We start from the raw sequence: 19,147 nt of genomic DNA on the forward strand, positions 1-19,147 counted from the left end.
CTTATACTTCATGTGTCGTCTCTGCCGTCATTTCTTTGCCTACGCCTTGTCGACCTGACTAGGACCCCGTTTCTCCTGCGGGTTGAGGGAGGCCCAGATCGGCCGGTGTAACACAGAGGGGAAAACTAAAAATTAAAGTGTATAACCAAGTAGATTTGGGCTACATACACATTTAAAATACAAAGTGAATCCATGATTAGCTTGAGCTTACACAATCAATAGAATTCCATACATGATTTAACCCGGTATTTATAGGCAGGGGTAAAAAGTTGTGCATAACTAACATTTAAAAACTGATCTATAAACCATGGATCTCATACTCACCTGTAATTCTGCAGTTTATCTTCCACTGCTCACACCTCTGTCTTCATAGATGGTGATTTCAATCTAAACAGCATGGCCGTTAAGAAAACACACTAGAATGTAACACATGAAGCAGACAGACTATAGCAAGACAGTAATTCATGGTTTGCTGTGTGCAGATTCACTTTTCTTGCTTTGCAGAAAGTTTAATAAATTACCTGCAATGATGAGAGCAGTTATTTCTAAAACACTAGTTTAAAAAAAAAATCTGCAAGTATTTCTTTTTTACTTGTAAATGTTCTGTCTGCATGGATGTATACACACACAGTGTGTGCAGCATCCATTGTAGAAGTCAGGAGAGAGCATCAGATAGAATTGGAATTATGGCTGTGAACTGTCATGTGGATGCTGGGAATTGAACCTGAGTCTGCAAGAGCAGCCAGTGCTCCTAACCACTGAGCCGTCTCTCCAGCCCCTGGAAAGTATTTTGTATTTGTAACTAGTAAGAGATTCACAACTGAGAATTCATAGAGATTGAGAGACTCAAAAATGCCCTCAAATTATATGAAAATGTTTTTGTGGAAGAGGGTTCATGACCCTTAAGAGAATCATTGCTGCTGGGTGGTGGCGGTGCACACCTTTAATCCCAGCACTTGGGAGGCAGAGGCAGGCGGATTTCTGAGTTCGAGGCCAGTCTGGTCTACAGAGTGAGTTCCAGGACAGCCAAGGCCACACAGAGAAATCCTGTCTTGAAAAAAACAAAAACAAAAAACAAAAAACAAAAAGAATCATTGCTGCAGAGTAAAATAAAAATGCTGAAATTATCACCACAAGGCCTAGGATTATGTGACTAGCTTAACAATCATTTAGTCATTACTTCACTTATTAGGTAAATGCAGTTTTTACAATTTTATTTACTAAATCCACTTAATTTCTCAAAGTCGCCTGCCTCTAAACTATGGACAGTATGCCGAAGATGATGAGATGATACACTGGCAGCTGTAACAGACTTTAACCTGCCAGATGACCCTGTGGACTGCAGTTCATTTGGATGACACGTCTCAGCACACACTTCAAAGGGGCTTCGTGTTCATAGTTTCTGCAGCTGAGATATATTACTCTTACAAGCTTCATTATTACAAGACACCCTCAGAACCAAGGAAGATAGTAACCAGAATACTGAACAACCCAGAGACCGTACAATGCAAAGTTCAGAAAGACATGGTTTAAGAACATGTTGGCAAAGGGATGCCTGTGGTATATAATTCACATGAAAATTCTGAAGGCACACATAAGAAGGAGTAAAAGTTGAATTCTTTCTGGCCAAGGCCAAATAGTACCATCATGATTTTCTTTTTAGAAATATTTAGACCTTCTGATCTGGACTAAAAAGATACAACTCGAAGTCCTCTCTCAATGGGGTCTGTTAGGAGGAGGCCTTGAGGAGCATATATCTTCTCATTCTGTTCTTGAATGTATTTGGAGACTTTCTTCAAGACCTGCCAGAAGGAAACACCACAGCTTTTAACAGATTTCATTTGATGTGTTAGCTAGATCTCAAAATATTCAGACAGTGAGTTGGCTTTCAATGCAAGTCATATTGACTTTTGTAAGGCAAAACAGAGTCTGGGTTATCTGGATATTATCCGCTGTACACAAGATACAGTGTGTAGTGTGCTGGACTACAGTACAGTACAAATGTACACACATTTCAGTGAGAAGCCACCCTTTCCCCTTCTCCTCTGTCCTGTTACAGGAACTAAGCCACTAACACACACATTTACCTCCTACTATTCATAAGTTGCCATCAGTTAAGATGGCCTCTTCTCATGTGAGGCTCACTGTCAGTCTCCTGTTAAGAACTAATTTTTCTCCCTTTGTGTGTTTTCAGCCATTTCAAGTACTGACTTGGCCTCTAACAAATGAGAGCTCTGTCACTCTGCTGGGAGGGTTTTCTTTGTAAGGCACAGACATCAGTGCTGGTGCGGTTTCTGATCACAGATGTCTTGAATCATTTCTATGTTGGCATACACTGATACTCTGTAGTTTGCTCTTGCTTCCTAGACAGGAACTTCAAATTATAAATTTAGTATTAAGCTTGTAAAAGTCAAAACAAATGTAGACAAAACTCAAGAGAGGACACAAAGGAACTTTGAGAAACAGCCCAATGGTCAGCTTTCCTAAGGGCAGTTCTGACAGTGTGAGAAAATCCATCTTCTATCTTTAGTGGCGTTCTCTACAGTCAGGGAGCTGCAAGCTCTACTCCAGGGACAGTCATCAGAGCCTTGTTCTAAAGGACTGGGAGGTAGTCTCTAAGTCACCCATTACTTCCTCAGATTTTCACTGTGAGAAAATGATGAGGGTACAAACTTGCTCACAACATAGACAGGAAAAGTAATGTAGGAAAACAAAGTGGCACCCAGAGCCAAGCCTCCACTGAGTGTGCCGATGTGCCAGGCACCAAGCACAGGCTAAAAGCACGATACAGCAGGAAATGCACCAGAGGGAGATGCTACAACTGGGATATTTTAGTGGAAACTGTCTTAAAATACAAAGCTCTATGAAGTTTGAATAGTTTTCTTATTGAAAGGAAATACATAAATAAATATGTATATGCTATTTAGAGTCTGGTGTGGATAGATATTATTGAAGAGCAATCTACATGGTCCTTCAGTAAATTAAAAACACTATTTCTAAAAATGACAATTTTTTAAACCTAATTACCTAAAGCAATGCGAGTACTAGTATCTTATTTTCAGCTCTGAAGAACATGAACTATGCCTGGTTCATGCAAACCCCTCAGGCATTAACTTCACAGTTTGTCCATAACCCTCAATTAACAAATGGAAGGAAGGAGACCATAGCGGGCTCAGCTCCAGACTTTCAATCATCTCTCCAATTTCCTTCCCTCAGTTACCAGAACAGGAAACTGGAGACCACGTCTCCCTCGGCCCCAGACCAGTAATAGTAGAGGGGACACAGATACGTGTGCATGGATGGTTTTAGGAATGGCTTGCTTTAAAACAGCTTCCCCTTAGACACAGGTCACTAGCAAGGAAACAGCATTGCTTTTTTCTTTTCTTTTTTTTTCTTTTTTTGGTTTTTTCAAGACAGAGTTTCTCTGTGAAGCCCGGGCTGTCCTGGGACTCTCTCTGTAGACCAGGCTGGCCTGGAACTCAAGAAATCCGCCTGCCTCTGCCTCCTAAGTGCTGGGATTAAAGGCAAGCGCCACCACCGCCTGGCCCCAGCATTTCTTTTATTTGATTCAAGCATAGCTTTATTGGACAAAGTTTCTGTTTAAATTTTAGAATTATTTTGTGCATCTGGCTGTTAGTTCAGAAACAAATGAGCCATTCTCGTTCTCTCTCTCCTTTCTCTCCCTTTACTACCTTCCTCTCTAAAAGAGAAATTCTAAATCCTTTTTTTGGAGAAGGCAATAGAAGTTGCTTCTGGACTCTGCATTCCTAGTAACAGAAAGAGTTCAAATGGGCAGCCATTCCAAACTGCACCTGACACTTCTATCCCCAAAGACCTTAAGAGACATTTTATTCATGTTTAAATTAATATTTTATGCATATGTGTATATGAGTGTGTGGCATGTGTGTGAAGGACAGAGCACAACTATCAGGAATCCAGGGCTCAAACTCAGGTCATTGGACCTACACATGAGCTTCTATATCACTGAGCCACCTCACCGGCTCTTACACTTTAAATCAATGTTAAACAAACCAAAATATTTAACAAAATTACCTTATTTCCAACCACTCAGTACAACCTCGACTAGTGTAATATGTACAGAATGAAACATTATCAAACTTCCAGAGTAGACAACTGTTCTTCCTGGGAATGTGACTCTGTGAACAGGCTGCAGAAAGACTGCATGAGCCAGGCTGAGCTGAGAACTGGATCTTGACGTTTTCAGAAAATACTTAAGTGTCCTTCTAATTACAGCCCAGGCAGAAGGGATGCATTCTAGTTGGTAAACAAAGCGGACAGTGAGGGAAACCTCCTACAAGCTCAAGTGTTCTCTAATTCTAACAGCAACGATGGAGAAATAACACTATCCTCTTTATCTTCATTGAAAAAAATCAATAAATAGCATATTGTAAGCAACAAAGTGCATAATTGTTCAAGCAAGTTTTAAAAGGATTATTGACAATTTCAAGAAATTTAACCCACATGATAAGTGTAAACATTATATCTGGTTTACTCTTCATAGAATAAGAAACTTAATGTTTAAAACACTGGTGTCTAAATGATTCAATCTTGCCTTTTCATAAAGAACTAGAGGACACGGGATGGGGAGATGGTTTGCTGTGCAAACCTCATGACCTGAGTTGAGACCCCTGGAGCTCATGTAAAAGCTGGAAACAGAAGCAGAGCATCTATGATCCAGCACACCTACAGGAGACGGGAAGTTCAAGTGCCAGCCGGCTGGGGCGATGCAGCCAGAGGTGAACAACAGAAAGAGAGCCTGTCTTAGTCAGACACAGCAGAGGACAGGGGCCTGACCTGAGGTTGTTCTCTGGCCTCCACCAATGCCCTGGCATGTGTATGTGTGCAATACTATATATAAATGCATAAAAATATTTTTTAAAATCTACCTCAAGAAAATGTTTATTAAACATTTACTATATGTGAGGCTATACATTAATTCCAAGATCTACTTTATTGTTGAGAGAACTCCAAGAAATTAATGTATGCAAGATGCTGTAGCCAGAATGACTTGTCTGGTACCCAGTTACCAAGTCCCTCTTACAGCTGTCCCTCCAAAGGATGTGTCTCTACCAGAAACATGCTTCCTCAAGAGCGTGGCTGGATGGCCATGTTTTTATCTATGGGAATTCAACTTCCCCTCCTTCTTAAAGTCAGCTCCTCCCTGAATCCTGCTTCTATTATCAGCATATCCTTTGAAACCATTCTCTTCCTTCCACCCAAACTGCCATGCTCCTAGTCCGAGCAGTCTCAGTCTGTGGAGCTCCCTAGCTGGGTGCCATTCCCGCCCTAGGGCTCTTTTCCCACACACCCAAAGCCTGCATACAATCAGTGTTGCTTGATATCTGTGCGTTGCGTGAAATCTGAGTACCTGCTGCTATACAGATACAATCTACACTTCTAATCCAGGCTGTCTGTCTATCTGTCGAAACACATGAAGGAAGGGTGTGAGAGATGGAGCTAGAAGGGCAGCCTGACATCAGCTTCAGGAGGATCTTGCCTGACACAGCCAGTCATAACTGGGGAAAGAAGGAGGTCATGACTTAGGAGTAGCAGGGGAAGTAAGGCTGTGTGTTCTGAAGACAGTGGGAAGTGAGCTGGCAAAGCAAAGAGCAAGGAGAAACGCATTAGGACAGCACTCAACAGTCTAGGAGCAAGGAGAAACGCGTTAGGACAGCACTCAACAGTCCAGGAGCAAGATGGAGGAGCATCAACAGAGACACGATGATAACTAAGTAGACAACAGAAAACAGCACAGCCATTTACAGTCAGAGAGAGGGCTACTGAACAGGATAGGGAGTTGCGAAGTTCTCAACATTTCAAGTTGACAACCAGCAACCTGACAGCTGTCCGGCAGCTGGAGAGGAGAAGAACTCACGCTGGAGGGTATGACTGAAATGGAAATTTTGGGAAAAAAAATAAAAAGATTCTCAAAAAGCTAGAGACAAGGAGACATACAGATTTTCTGCATTAACTTTGCATATAGAGCCTGAACCCTGACCTGTCACCCTAAGCAGACACGCACATTTTGACTGATTTCAAGAACACTTAGGACTCACTCCTATGTGCTCTGGACATAAGAGCAATAACAAAATCTGAATTATTATTATAAATGTTTCTGAAGTTTAAAGCAACTCCTAACATATAAAAACTTACCTTCTTTCATATTTAGAGACTTTTCTGAACACAAATGTAGCCGTACCTTCTCATAATGAGTTTCCATGCATAAGAAGATGGTATATGCTGTTAAACAAGCCAAACAGCCTTCAAGATATGACTGGCCCCCAAGCTTCTCTGCTTCTGCATAAAGGTTATTTAGAGTTCGAACTGTTTCTTCAAACTGCTGTCTATCAATCTGTAGAGAAGAAAAAGTTTTAAAATAAGTTCTATAAACAAAGATGGTCAACTCATTATTTGGTACCAGACATATCTTGTTGTCTTGACAAAATTCCAAATGTAAAAGACACAAGGATACCAAGTCAGGTAGGTCAGTATTGCGAGCTCACTCTCAGCTGTGGTTTGAATGACAATGGCCCCCACACACTCATGTTTCAATGCCTGGTCACCAGTTGTGGAACTGTTTGCTAACATTTAGAAGGTATGGCCTTGTTGAGGTGTCACTGGTGGTGGGCCTCAAGGTTTCAGAAGACTCTGGCCACTCACGTTAGCTTTTTTCTGTCTTAACTTGTAGAGTAGGTGTAAGCTCTCAGCCATTGCTCTGGTGCCAGACCTGCCAGCCTGCCTGCTGCTGCCGTGCTCTCGACCATGTTGGTCATGGAACCCACTCAACCTCTGAAACTGTAAGGTCCCTAACTAACTGCTTTCTTTTATAAGTTGCCCTGGTCATGGTGTCTCTTCCCAGCAATAGAAAAGTAATTAAGACATTAGCTATATAATAAATGCGAATTCAGCTGGGCTCATGAGAACTTGTCTAAAAGCCAAACAAACCCCAAAGATAAGGAAAATAATTTTTCATATGACTAAATCCAGACCTAATATAATTGCTTAGAGTTTAACTTTATCCATCTTATGGAATACTGGATATTGGAAGGTTCAAAATACTACTTCTCTATACTCAAACTCTAATGACATTCTTTCTAACTATATGTCTTGTATTCTGAGCACCTACAATGCTACGACCAGTCGTTTATACACACCCCTTAACTGTAAGGGCACGTACGAAGAGGTTCCTTCCACCTTGGAAGAGTCTTTATTCATTCATTTTTCTGAACAGGGTCTCAATACATAGGCCAGGATGGCCTCATCCTTGTGATTTCCATTCCTCGGCCTTCCAAATGCTGGGATTAAGGTATGCATCCCCATTTCCATTCAGAGTATGCATTCTTTTTTTTTTTTTTTAAAGATTTATTTATTATATGTATGTACACTGTAGCTGTCTTCAGACACCCCGGAAGAGGGCGTCAGATCTCACTATGGATGGTTGTGAGCCACCACGTGGTTGCTGGGATTTGAACTCAGGACCCTTGGAAGAGCAGTCAGTGTTCTTAACCCCTGAACCATCTCTCCAGCCCCAAGAGTATGTATTCTTAAAACAAGCATCTGAATACTGAGAAAAGATTATTTTAAGCAGAGTTGTCAAATGGTAAACTCTGTTGTTTTCTCAGGCTCTTCTTTTGCAGCAAGTATTTTGTTACTAGATGTTCATACTATTGAGAAGGGCAAAAATCTCAAACTGACTCAGTGCTTCAAAGGGAAAGCCGCTCCTAACCTCTAGTGACCCCATTACTTGACGTTGATGCTAACACATTTGCTATTTGTCTTGTGGTATTTTAGATAAGGACAGGCCTTGCATCCCAGAAGTCTGTACCACTAGTCTCGTGGCAAACATGCAACACGCTGCCCAGAGCAGGCAGCCGCCTCCCGGCCACCTCTCAGACCTCGTGAGGTAAGTGGCAGCACAACCTGCTGCCACCGTCCTGTTCCTTACTCTAGCCACGCCTTTGTCTTTCTTTTTGTGAGACAGGGGCTCATGTGCTCCAGGATGGCTTCAAGCTCATTATACAGCTAAATACAGGATGACATTCATGTCCTGATCCTTCTGTCTTCTCCATCTTTTAAGGATTAAAGACATAACTGTGACATCTAATTTTATGTGTGGCGGGGGACAGAACCCATGGCTTCCTGCACATTAGTCAAGGACTCTAAAACCTGAGTTCTATCTCCACCCCTACTGGTTTGTTTTTACTTTCTTCTTCTAATGTTTTGTAGACTTCAAATTTCTTTTATCTGAGAATTTTAAATGCCCATTCACAGTAGAGCGTTTCATCTGACACCATCCTTCTGACCCAGAGCATCAAACACACTAGGCAAGCATTCTACACTAAGCAGAATCTCTAATCCAGGAAATAAATTTGAGAGTAGATAGTACTTTATGATCCTGTCCTTGAGCTCTTAAAAGCTCTTCGGTCAGAAGCAGTTGTAACTATTGTTTTGCTCTTAGTTACCATGACAAGGACTAGGTGGACAAGGACATTGGGAGCAGGCCAGCTTTCCACTATTTTTCTTCTACTCCAAGATGGGGTAGAGACTGGTCACTGAGAGCTGGACATATGCTGTATACCTCTAACCCAGCACTTGGGAGTTAGGGGCCGTTGAATCTTTGTGAGTGAGGCCAGGCAGGTGTCCATAGTGAATCCCAGTACAGCCAGAGCTAGAGTGAGACAAATCCTGTCTCGAAACAGCTACACATACCCTCCCGACTCCACACACATTTAAAGAAAAAAAGGTCACTAAGGACAGAAGCCAGAGTGCTCCTACCCTGAAACAAGCAGTCCAGTGATGCCTAAACTTACCCTTCAGGTAGCCAGTGATCATTTAATAGTCTAACTTTCACTGTTACTACAATCACCTGCAATGCTATGATCTAGTAAATTCTTTAATTGTTTACATTTCTTTATATACAATATAATTCAACACAGTGAGATCCAATCCAGGATTACCATATTTCTTCCAGATTAGAACTGCTCTCCTAGATCTAGAAATTGCCCTTTAGACTAGAAATACCAATTATTACTCTCAGAGTCCCACGGTTTGCAAGATGGAGGCAAATCTAGGGCAGGTTAATAAACAAATCTGTAGCCAGTGGTTCCTTTTAAAGAATGAAGATGAAAAGGAATAAAGTTGTTTTAACAGCATATTACAGGAAAATTGAGTTTTCAGTGGTCAAGCATTTACTTAGGACATACAAAGCTCTGGGCCCCACCTTAGTGCATCTACTTATGTAGTCTATGTGATTTTTTAAAAGTTAATATAAAAGAATGTGGGAGGGAGCATAGATGGGAGTAGTTAGGGCAAGCAGCATTAACAATTACGGGCTCCATAATGTCTGAGCTCAGAGTGTGCATACAGACAGTGGCCCCACAAGAGTGTAATGGAACTGAAAATTCCTACTGCCTAGTACCACGGTAGCCAGCAGCTCAATGCATCCCCCCGTTTGTGGTAATATCAGAACAAATAAACCTAAATGTCCACCTTGCAGAAGAATAACAAGCGCAGCCAGTACTTGGCAGCAGCAGTGAGTGGTCACGTTACTGACCTCCAAAACATTGTCTACACACTGTCTACACACTGTCTACATACTGCCAACACACTGTCTACATACTGCCTACACACTGTCTACACTACTGTCTACACACTGTCTACACTATTGTCTACACACTGTCTACACACTGTCTACACTACTGCCTACACACTGTCTACACTACTGCCTACACACTGTCTACACTACTATCTACACACTGTCTACACTATTGTCTACACACTGTCTACACTACTGTCTACACTACTGTCTACACTATTGTCTACACTACTGTCTACACTACTGCCTACACACTGTCTACACTACTGTCTACACACTGTCTACACTACTGCCTACACACTGTCTACACTATTGTCTACACACTGTCTACACTACTGTCTACACTACTGTCTACACACTGTCTACACTATTGTCTACACACTGTCTACACTACTGTCTACACACTGTCTACACACTGTCTACACACTGTCTACATACTGCCTACACACTGTCTACACTACTGTCTATACACTGTCTACACTACTATCTACACACTGTCTACACACTGTCTACATACTGCCTACACACTGTCTACACACTGTCTACATACTGCCTACACACTGTCTACACTACTGCCTACACACTGTCTACACTACTATCTACACTACTGTCTATACACTGTCTACACTATTGTCTACACACTGTCTACACACTGTCTACACTACTGCCTACACACTGTCTACACACTGTCTACACTACTGTCTACACTACTGTCTACACACTGTCTACACTACTATCTACACACTGTCTACACTACTGTCTACACTATTGTCTACACACTGTCTACACACTGTCTACACTACTGCCTACACACTGTCTACACACTGTCTACACACTGTCTACACTACTGTCTACACTACTGTCTACACACTGTCTACACACTGTCTACACTACTATCTACACACTGTCTACACTACTGTCTACACACTGTCTACACTATTGTCTACACACTGTCTACATACTGCCTACACACTGTCTACACTGTCTATACACTGTCTACACTACTATCTACACACTGTCTACACACTGTCTACACACTGTCTACATACTGCCTACACACTGTCTACACTACTGTCTACACACTGCCTACACTACTGTCTACACACTGTCTACACTACTGTCTACACACTGTCTACACTACTATCTACACACTGTCTACACTACTGTCTATACACTGTCTACACACTGTCTACACTGTCTACACTATTGTCTACACACTGTCTACACTACTGTCTACACACTGTCTACACACTGTCTACAGTTTTCACTCTTCTGCACTGCACCCCTGCTGGCCCACACTTAATGCTTGTGTAAATACAGCGTTAGCATAACAAACTGCCTTTGTGATATTTCAATGTTAGCAAGTGACACAATTGGACTTAAGCTCCAAAGAACAATTCCAGGAGTTTTTAAAATCTGTTATGTCTAGGCACATTAAGCTAGTCATCAGACCTCCAACCATCATTGGATAGTAATTCAGAAACTGTATTGGAAATTTGGAGATACACAAAAATGGAACCAAATTAAAAAAACATGATCCAATAAACACCATTTAAAATGAAAATAGGGATGCTTTTCTCAGAAGTTTTGTTTTTGTTAAAATATGCACTGCTGAAGCCTAAAGTGATCATAAATACAATGTCAAGTCAAAGGTTATTTCTGCTGACTAGTAAGCAGAATTTGTCTCTGCTAGAGTTCATTTGGATTTTCTTCTCCCAGAAGACTAAGGGTGACTAAAACATTTGCATTTTGGCTAAAATGACAACAAAGGTTCATTTGAAGAATGACTGAGGCAGCTGAGCTCTCAGGCATTAAAGTATCACGCTGTAACAGGCCGGGGAGTACACTGCTCAGCTGACATAATTCTGTGCTCTCAAACAGCATGTGTGTATTTTTAAATACAATGTCATATAAGACATTTGTGCATTAGTTTCTCTATTACACTGGCAAGTGTGATATTCCCACAGAACGAAAGCCATGCCTACCAGCAGGGCAGCATGTTCACCAATATTTCTAGGTTAGCAGAGAAATAAAGAGGCCTTTCAACTTCCCACCACACAAAATCAAGAAAACTGAACCCTCTGATCAACACATACCTATAAAAGCTTCTCCATGGGGTTTTCAGAAAGTGTTTGACACACCAGTAAACAGTCAAAGGGGACACATACTATACACATACCACAGCCAGTTCTGCCGTTTATCAGGGCAATGAAGTACCACTTTCAGACAGCAGAATTTAGCAACATCAATTTCCTGTAAAGGTATGTGTGACTACATCTGGCTTTTTAACCTAAGATCATTAAGGAAAGGTTCTACCATCCACAAAGAAAGGCTAATGGCTGATGTTGCAGATATGTGTCTGACTTATAAACCAACATAGTCCTTTAAGTGGGATGTCACAAGAAAGTCAATCAAAACCTGTTACCCTCTCCCTCCTCACTCTCCCTGAGACAGGAGTCTTGCTATTTGGTCCATACTGGCTTACAACTCATGGTCCTCCTGCCTCTAGCATCTGGGTGCCAGATAATAAGTGTCCATGACCACACACTATTTACACAGTATCTTTTCAAAACTTGTTTGATCTTTAATGTGCAGTTCAAGAAAAGGCACTGTGCCACTAGCTTGCCTACGGCCATAAATGAAACTTAAGGATAAGGTAATGATATAAAGAATTTTCTAACCCTAGCAATCAGTCAGTACTGGGGACCGAAACCAGAGCCCCCCACACACTAAATAAGTGGTCTACCACTGAATTATGGCTTCAGGATCCCCACCTTTTCCAAGCTATTTTAGAGCAAGCATGGTATTTTCAAGCTGCCCAGACTGGCCTTGAACATGCAATCTTCCTGCCTTAGACTCCCTGGTAGCTGGGAGTAGGCCTGACTAAATATTCAGTGCTGGGGATAGATCCCTGGGCCTTCAACCTGGAAAGAACAGGCTCTGTGCACCGAGCTACACACCCAGCCTACAAACCAACAATCTGATTTTAAAAGGCTGGTACACATTTCTCTAGCACACACTCATCTCCACCCACCTAGTCCACAATCAGCATTTCTTAGCCCCACACCCACACCATGCTTAATTACCTCAAAGTTCCTCATCCTCCTGGCTCAGTTTCTAGAAACTGATTTATGAACAGGAAATAGAATCTGAGTAATATGGCTGAAGGACAAAAGAATCACACTGGGTAGACAGAAGCATACACGTAGATTTTCAGTGCAGTTAAATCTGAAGGAATGGTAAGCAAACCTGTCTTTGTTTACAAGGTTGCCCAAAGGACCTATGCCCCGTGACCATTTTGATATGCAAGGCAAACAGGAAGCTCCCAGCGATCATGACTGGGAGTCAGGGTTGGTTCAAGCTACAAGTTCCTTAGTCGTTCCTGCCGGGGGCCCATGTACGTTTTTCAGGTTCCAAGAAGGCCTGTCTGGACTACCAAGCACAGTAATAAGCCCTTTCAGCTGAACAGTATGACCAGCACAGTGACCACAGGTATCAGTCATGAGAATGACGCTGCTGTCTTTTGTGTGTCTTAGGCAGTAGGATACAGGTTACCACAGGAGGTATGAGGTAGCCTGAAGTTCCAGGAATTTACCCACCTCATCAAGATGTCAACAGCTGAGTGTGTGTGCGCGCGCGTGCCCTAACAAGGTGTCAATAACCGTGTGTGTGTGTGTGTGTGTGTGTGTGTGTGTCGGGGTCCTGTTAAGGACACTCAGGTGGACTGCGAGGCAGCGTGCATCCCAAAGTTCTCTAAGATCACTGTACTGTGAACACTGTACTGTGGCCTTAGTAGTCTTTCTCCAAATCCTAGACCATACCTTCTCCGTATATCTTTTGCTATGGATCTGGAACCGTGAGACACTCCCTCCCGCTCCAGGGACTCTACCCTCCCCGGGGGCAGGGGCAGGGGCAGGGAGCCAGGCTGCGTACCCTGTTCTCCAGCTCCGCGGGGAACTTGGTCTGGAACTGGCAGCGCGTGCCAGTGCTGTAGTCTCGCTGAATGAACACCTTCCCGGACACCGGCGCCTGCTGCGGCCTCATGGCGAGGACAGGACCCGCCGCTCTGCGAGTTCGGGCAAGACACGGGTCAGACTGCCGGCCTAGAGCCGGCTCTCCGGCCCGCCAGCCCTTCGGAGCCACCCACCGCCCAAAGATGCCCAAGGCCTCCCCCTCGCCGATCCCCTCCACTCATGGCTGTGGCTGAGGGCCTCCGGCTACCCAAGCCCAGGACCCGCGCCCCCCCTCATCCTGGTTCGGCCCTGGAAACACAAACCCGCCTCCTCGGCCCTCCAGCAGCTGTCGTACCACCTTCGCCGTCACTTACGTCCCGTCGCAAAAGAGCCTTGCCTCTCCTAAACTCATTCTGCGCCACACGTTTACGCCCCGCCCCCTCCGGCCGTAAAGCGGCGCCTCCGCGGCTGCGCGCTGCGGTGAGGTGCGCCGTGGCTCGGAGCGAAGTCTTCCTAGTGTAGGCGGATGAAGCCCTTCCGGGCGGAAGAAGAAGATGAGGTGGATGTGATCGGTGTATCTGGGAGTTCCGGGAAAGACGCCGGGCTTAGAGACTCGGGATTCCCTGTTAGTTGTGGTGAAGTGGTTTGTGGTCACTGGCGTATTTCCCTTCTTGATTGTGCGTCCCAGCTTTCATGTGGGCACACCACCTCCCTCCACAAAACACTCAGTACCTTGATTTGGTTTGCAAAACACTTCAGTGAAAGCAACTGATGCTGTCTCTGGAAAGCAATCGGTTATCTGAGAGGACATTAGCCGGGTTTTCTGCTGCCCACAGGAAAAAAGGGATACAAGCAAGGTAGTGAGAAAACAGAAGCGATCGGCATTCAGCATGCAAGAACAAAACAGCATTTTAGGAGAAAAATGACTTCAATGTGCTGCTGCTGTCTTGCTAATGGAACAAAAAAGGAGCCCCGCACCCCCCTTATAGTCTTTTTGGTTTTTTGAGACAGTGTTTATGTAGCCCTGGCTGTCCTGGAACTCACTCTATGGACCAGGCTGGTCTCGAACTCAGAAATCCACCTGCCTCTACCTCCCAAGTGCTAGGATTAAAGGTGTGTGCCACCACTGCCCGACTTTTTCATAGTTTTTATTGAAAAAATTTCATACAATATATTCTGATCATGGTTTCCCTTCCTCCGAATCCTCCCTAGTCTTTCCCACCTTTCTGCCCATTCAACTCTAAACCCTTTCTCTTGTGAGAGAACAAATACCGTCCCGCCCCAGAAATCCACAAGAAATGTGTACACAAACAAACCCCACAAAAACACCAAATCAGAAACCATAACATAAAAGCAAAAGACCAATAAGATGAAACAGAGCAATATGATACAAAAAGTCTACAAAAATATCATTGAGTTGGTTTTAGTGTTGGTTGGTCATCTGTTGCTAGGCATGGGACCTGCCCTTCAGTGAAGTTAATAAACACAATGAGACTCCATTGGAGAAAACTGATTTTTCCTTTGCTAGAGAGCATGAGTTGAAGATAGCTTCTTGGTTAGGGGTGAGAATTCTTGTCCACTTTCCCCTCTCAGTATTGGGAGCCATCTCTTTTGAACCCCTGTACACCCTGTTCATGCTGCTACAGTCTTTGTGAGTTCACATGGGCATCAGTCCTATTGTATCTGGAAGACACTGTTTCCTTGGTGTCATCCATCCAATCTCTTAAAATATTCCTGGCCCCTCTTCTGCTGCATACCTCCCTGAGCTTTGAGAGGGGGGTTTAATCAAGATATCCTATTTAGAACGGAGTGTTCCAAAGTTTCTCATTGCCTGTGTATTTGGCCAGTTGTGGGTCTCTAGGTTAGTTCTCCGATGATGGTTGATCAAGGCATCGCTCTATGGGTATAGCAGAAGGTCATTAGGAATCATTGTATTGCTACATTCATTTAACAGAACAATAGTATTTATTTTTCCCTTAAGCTCATGGTCTAGCTAGTCTCAGGTTCTTAGTGACCAGAGCAGTATCAGGCATGAGTTCCATCTTGTGCTGTGGGCCTTAAATTCAATCAGAGACTACCCTGTTATTCCCACAATGTTTGTACCACGATTGCACCACCATATTTGGTCAGTATATATAGTGACTCAGGCCACCATTGTAGATTTCAGGGTTTGCCGCCAGGATGGTAGTTACCTTCTCCTCTGGTAGACACCCTATTTAATGTGAAGGCACCCTATTAAATGTGCAGGGTACATTCTGGCACCAGGAACATTAGTCAGCAGAGACAAAGGTACTATCTCCATTTCTTTGTGTTCAATGAGATCTATAAATACTGTCTTCAGCAGACCATCAGTCGATGGAGCACAAACAGTAGCCTTGGAAAAAGCCCGAGATAGTTGGAGGTTTCCAGGGTACCTCTTTGGCCAGTGCTTCAACTAGATGTAACCCATTCCGGGCACTGGATATTTTACTTGGTGGAGGACCTGTCTCCTCAATTATTTGATAACTCTATTTAGATTTCTTTAAGGTATGTATGTACTTTAGGAAATTTCTACAGTAGTAGGTCTGTGTGACCCTAAAAATGGCTCTTAGTGTTCATTATCTCCTCCATGTTCCCTTTCTTACCCCTTTAATCCATTCTCCTCTCCATTTAATCCTCTTACTCCTGTCTCTCCCCGTCTATAACTATACTAAATTCTCATCCTTTGGGGGATCAACACTCCTATAGTCCCTTACTTGATACCTTGGTAATATGGGTTACAGCACACCTATTGAATACGTAGAAGCTACAGCTCGGATGTACGTTTTATTTTACAATATTAAGGGAGAGTCTCATTTAGTCCAGGCTAGCCTCCAGTCTCCATCTCGGCCTTCCAAGTGTCAAGATTACAGATACACTTCATGCCCTGTTGGATGTGTTTGTTTTCAGATTTAGCTTTATTATCTTAAATTACATGTATCAATATGTATGTGTACATCCAGAGGTGTGGAATCCTCCTGTACCTAGAGTTACAGGTGGCTATTCATCACAGGATGTAGGTGTTAGGAACTGAACTTGGATCCTTTTCAATATCATTGTCCTGGTTAGTTTTATGTCAATTTGACACATGGCTATTCACATTGTTATCAACCTGTGGACCACCCCCCACAAGAATATGAAGTAATAATGAAATAATTTTATGACTGGGGGATTACCACAACATGAGAAACTGTATAAAAGGGTGGCAGCATCAGGAAGGTTGAGAACCAAGGTTGAGAAAAATGCCTCCATAAGACCTAGCTGTAGGGCATTTTCTAAATTAGTGATCCATGGAGAGGGCCAAACCTATGGTGGGTGGTGCTAACCTGAACTGGTGGTCCTGGGTTCTAGGTTCTATAAGGAAGCAGATTGAGCAAGCCATGATGAGCAAGCCAATAAGCAGCACCCCTCCAAGGCCTCTGCTTTAGCTCCTGCCTTCAGATTCCTGCCCTGTTTGAGTTCCTATCCCAGCTTCCCACAATGGAAGTGTAAGCCACTTTTCTTCACACCTTGCTTTTTGGTCCTGGTGTCACAGCAATAGTTACCCTGACTAAGACAAGCGTTAAGCACTTACTGCCACTGAACTATCTCTCCAGCCCCTTCCCTCAGATGGAGAAATGTTTATGAATGTTTAGGTTATAATACATATTAATAGATTCCATTATTTGGTGTGTGTACAGTAGGCAGTGTTGTATCAGTGTACTGAAATATGTGACATGGCTTTTTATGCAATAAAGAGCTGTTTATTTTAGTCATGATTCTGGAAGTTGGAGTCCAAGATTGGGTAGCTCTATTGGCTCAGCCCCCCCTTGGCATAGATGGCACATCCTAGGGCAGTGATTCTCAACCTTCCTAATTCCATAACCCTTTAATACAGCTCCTCATGTTGTCGTGACCCTCAACTATAAAATTATTTCTGGAGCTACTTTATAATTGTAATTTTACTACAGTTATGAATTGTAGTGTAAACATCTGTGTTTTCTGATGGTCCCTAGGTGATCCCCATGAAAGGATTGTCCAATCTCAAAAGGGTTTGTGATCCACAGGTTGAGAACCAATGTTCTAAGGGAATCTATACTAACCTGGAAAGCAGATGAAGAAGATGGGTGAGGTCCTACAATTCACATTGAAGTCACATCTCCACTGACCTAAGAACATACCACAGGGCCCCATAACACTTCCCCATATCTTGAGGACAAAATCTTTACCTGTAGATCTACCCCCAGGGACACAACTCATTCCAAAACCATAGCAGTGTGGTTTTCTCTCACTGAATTTGGGGGCTTGCATATTTTGAAGAAAAGTCTTTCATCAGACACGTGGTTTGCAAACATTTTCCCCCTAGACTATAGACACTGTCGTTTGCCTATCTTAGCATGTTTATAGGCTTAAAAAAATACTGTGCGTGTGTCTTGAGGGCATTTTTCTGCCTACTACAAGAATGGATTGAAGCTCTCCAGTCTAGTAAGATTGCCATTTAATTTGGTTATGAGGTTTGTATTTAAATGGGGTTGCATCTCCTGGGCTCCATCTCCTTTGCCTCTACAGAACAAAAACTTATTGTGCACTATCTTGACTAACTTTTTTTCCTGTATTACTGAGTTTCTGTGTTGTGGCTTCTAATGTGCCATCCTACCAGAAGTGTTGAGAAAGATCTATGTCTTATTCCTGCATTTCAGACACTGGCCTCAACTTATGTAGCTAAGGGTGGCCTTGAACTTTTGATTTTCCTACCTCTACCTCCAAAGCGCTGGGATTACAGGTGTAGGCTATTGCCAGGTTAATGGGCTCCTGGGGATTGAACCTAGGGCTTTGTGTTTGATAAATAGGTGTTCAAGCAACTTAGCGACATTCTTAGCTCTTAAATTGCACATAGTAAACACAGAGATGAATAACAATATAACAATATAACAATAGTTATAGAAACATTAGGTTTCTAGGAAGGTGAAGATTGAAAAGGTTATGTGCTTATACTTCCCAGAAACCCCCTCTATAACTTTTCTGTATGCATCTGGATTTATTTTCTGTTGTTCTACCAGCTTGCCTTCAAACTGCCTTCTAAATGTTTGTTTATACCTACAGACAAAGTCACTTCTCAGTCTTGATCAGAGAAGCTTCTCTTTGTAGTGAATGGCAGTGAATTCAGAGACTGCTGGCTGTGTAAGATGCTGAGAATAAGTGACTTTTGAGTGCTCAACCGTAACAGAACATTCACGCCACTCCTGGAAGGCTCAGGGAACACTGTGGAAGAGGAAGAAGAAAGAATATAAGAGCCCGGTGACAGGGAGAAAGGTTGCACAAGGCTATCTTCTGAGGATGACACAGCCATTGAAATAACAAACCCACATCAGCTGTGGTTGTAGGCGCTGGGATTGCACAAGACTAGACTTGCCAGCAGTCAGGCTCACGAGGCCCTACCTCTCTCTGGGGAACTATTGGTTATTGATGCGTGCTCAGGAGAATGAGTCATAGTCTTCTATTGAGTATCCACTGGTAAGCCTACTAGACTCCAATGGATAGCTTTATACCCATGGAAATATATATATATATATATATATAT

The 19,147-nt window shown here is 43.0% G+C and overlaps 1 protein-coding gene across 3 annotated transcripts in view; it reads right to left on the reverse strand.

Moving 5' to 3' along the window:
* Golga7 (golgin A7) overlaps nt 1-13,967 on the reverse strand; it is a 17,414-nt gene extending 3,447 nt beyond the window's left edge. Inside the window, exons 1-5 of one of the 3 annotated variants that reach the window (XM_031339293.1) lie at nt 13,893-13,967; nt 13,550-13,682; nt 6,221-6,373; nt 1,701-1,802; nt 325-387 (exon numbers count right to left, since the gene is read on the reverse strand). In XM_031339293.1, the coding sequence (XP_031195153.1) occupies nt 340-387; nt 1,701-1,802; nt 6,221-6,373; nt 13,550-13,660 (414 nt within the window). In that variant the 5' untranslated portion in view covers nt 13,661-13,682; nt 13,893-13,967 and the 3' untranslated portion in view covers nt 325-339. Of the gene's footprint in view, nt 1-324; nt 393-1,700; nt 1,803-6,220; nt 6,374-13,549; nt 13,683-13,892 lie in introns of all 3 variants that reach the window. The other 2 variants (XM_031339295.1, XM_031339294.1) reach the window with 2 other exon arrangements.
* Between the last annotated feature and the right edge of the window lie 5,180 nt (nt 13,968-19,147).

Source organism: Mastomys coucha, unplaced genomic scaffold (genome assembly GCF_008632895.1).
Source record: "Mastomys coucha isolate ucsf_1 unplaced genomic scaffold, UCSF_Mcou_1 pScaffold22, whole genome shotgun sequence".
In the NCBI taxonomy this organism is placed as follows: domain Eukaryota; kingdom Metazoa; phylum Chordata; class Mammalia; order Rodentia; family Muridae; genus Mastomys; species Mastomys coucha.